We start from the raw sequence: 1,976 nt of genomic DNA, 5'->3' as shown, positions 1-1,976 counted from the left end.
AAAAAAAAAAAAAAAATTACCAATTTAAACAAAGCCTTTAAATATGGAGCCTTCTGTGTTATATGAGAGAAACTTTTTGTTTTGATTTTTTTCTTCATTGTTTTGATATTTTTCTTGTTGCTTTGATTTTATTCCTTCTTTTGATTTTTATAAATTAATTCTCATGGGCTCCACATGCTTTCCATGTAGTATTTAGAGAAAGTTAAAGGCCAATATTACTGTATATGTTCATATACTCTTTGATGCTTACAGAGCATTTGAACAGTTATCACCATTCTCTCTTTTGATCCTCACAGTCTACAAGGTAAGCAGAACAAAAAACTATGCTCATGTGCACGTCAGAAAACTGAGACTTAGAGAGGGTCGGTATAAGATGTTACCTAGATCAAAGGCTAGAACTGGGACTGGCCTCTGATTCCTTGTCCAGCTGTAGCTAGCCAACAACATCATTTGACATTCTTCTTTGGTACCCATCCTACCTTTCAATGATGTTATAATCCTTTGGGTCGTAGACTGAGGCCACCACCTCCGCTGAAGGAGAAAGGAAGGAAGACACAGAAGCAGCACAGGGTGCGACAGCACACAGTCCACTCACTACTCAACTCTCAGACCCTGACGACTTCACGGGCCTCGAGACATCCAGCCTCCTGCAGCACGGAGACACCGTCCTTCACATCAGTGAGGAAAATGGCATGGAGAACCCTCTGCTGTCCAGCCAGTTCACGTTTACTCCCACTGAGCTGGGGGAGACGGATGTGGTCCTAGATGAGTCCCATGTTTAATTCTGAATCTTGTAAGCACTGCAGGGATAGAAGAAACATGGAAGGGATCCCTTTTTTACAAGCTGAACAATTTGCTTAAAAAAAAAGATTAATTACGAGAGAGCACTTTACATTGAATGGGTGGCAGAAATCTAAGTATATTTCGCTGCCAATATGCATAATGTTTCATAAACATTTAAAAAATCAATGGCTAAAAGGATTTAGTTGTGTGAAAACCATAAGAATCAGGGAGGAATAAGGGGAAAGAGCCATTTCACTGCGCATTTATGATTCAAGAAGCCTTCAGCAGTTAAAAATACATGCTACTATCTCACTGCTTTCATAGAAATATTAACAAATAGTATGTTCTAACAAATGCAGTGTTTTGAGATTATTCACATTCTACATCTCATGCAAATGTTTATTTTTATATTTTAAAAATATTAAATCAGGTGACTGTACTAATAGAAATTTACATAAAATAATAAGAAAAATACTAGTTTGGAGAGACTAAATAACAAATAATCCTGCAACCATTTTTGTTTTGATCAATAATACAGCCATTTAGAAGAAGAAAAAAATACTATATTTGGAGCTATGGACTTTTCATTATTTATTTTGTAACTGTAATTTTCATTGCATGTTGTAAGTCAAAATGCTAATGGCATAAGATCATTCCATTTCAGAATATTTCTAGACATTATTCAAAATAATTCTGAATTAAGAAAAACTTAAATGTCCTATATAACTACAGAAACAAAATGTAAATATAATAACTTAAAAAAGACAATACTCCTTCTTCTAGCTGACTACATAAATGCCAAGATTAGGAGATACTCAGAAATGTGATTACTTTTCCTTATAGTATTCCGTGCCTGCCCTTGAGGGCGTATTTTCAGATAGTCAAGTTAGTGTTGTTAGAATCTGTTTTATAAATAGTAACAATATTCATAAGATCCTTAGAACATCTCAGCTTATGAGGAAAAAAGTATGAGTAAACAGCTCTTCATAGTCACAGCCAACTTGTATATTCTACAAACAAACCTTTAATTTGAAGTTTAGTTACTTCAAGAAAAGTATAAAACTTAGAAGGCTGGTGAGGCCAATACCTAGTGTGTTATTGATCCAATAGTAGGGTTGGGCATCATATAGTTCAAAACTGAATTTCAAAATTTTAACAGTTTACATTAGAAAACTGTTACCTAACTACTAAGC

The 1,976-nt window shown here is 34.7% G+C and overlaps 1 protein-coding gene across 2 annotated transcripts in view; it reads left to right on the top strand.

The window, feature by feature from the left end:
* The window catches only part of LOC111723597 (protein unc-80 homolog), a 24,045-nt gene extending 22,812 nt beyond the window's left edge, over nucleotides 1-1,233 (top strand). For both annotated transcript variants that reach the window (XM_023510423.1, XM_023510422.1), the window contains exon 9: nucleotides 513-1,233. In XM_023510423.1, the coding sequence (XP_023366191.1) occupies nucleotides 513-782 (270 nt within the window). In that variant the 3' untranslated portion in view covers nucleotides 783-1,233. The remainder of the gene's footprint in view (nucleotides 1-512) is intronic.
* The last annotated feature ends 743 nt before the right edge of the window (nucleotides 1,234-1,976 follow it).

The sequence above is a fragment of the Otolemur garnettii genome, unplaced genomic scaffold (assembly GCF_000181295.1).
Source record: "Otolemur garnettii isolate 467f Iridium unplaced genomic scaffold, OtoGar3 scaffold00013, whole genome shotgun sequence".
NCBI lineage: Eukaryota > Metazoa > Chordata > Mammalia > Primates > Galagidae > Otolemur > Otolemur garnettii.
Note: the sequence above shows the minus strand (reverse complement) of the source record. Positions and strands in the feature narration are given on the sequence as shown.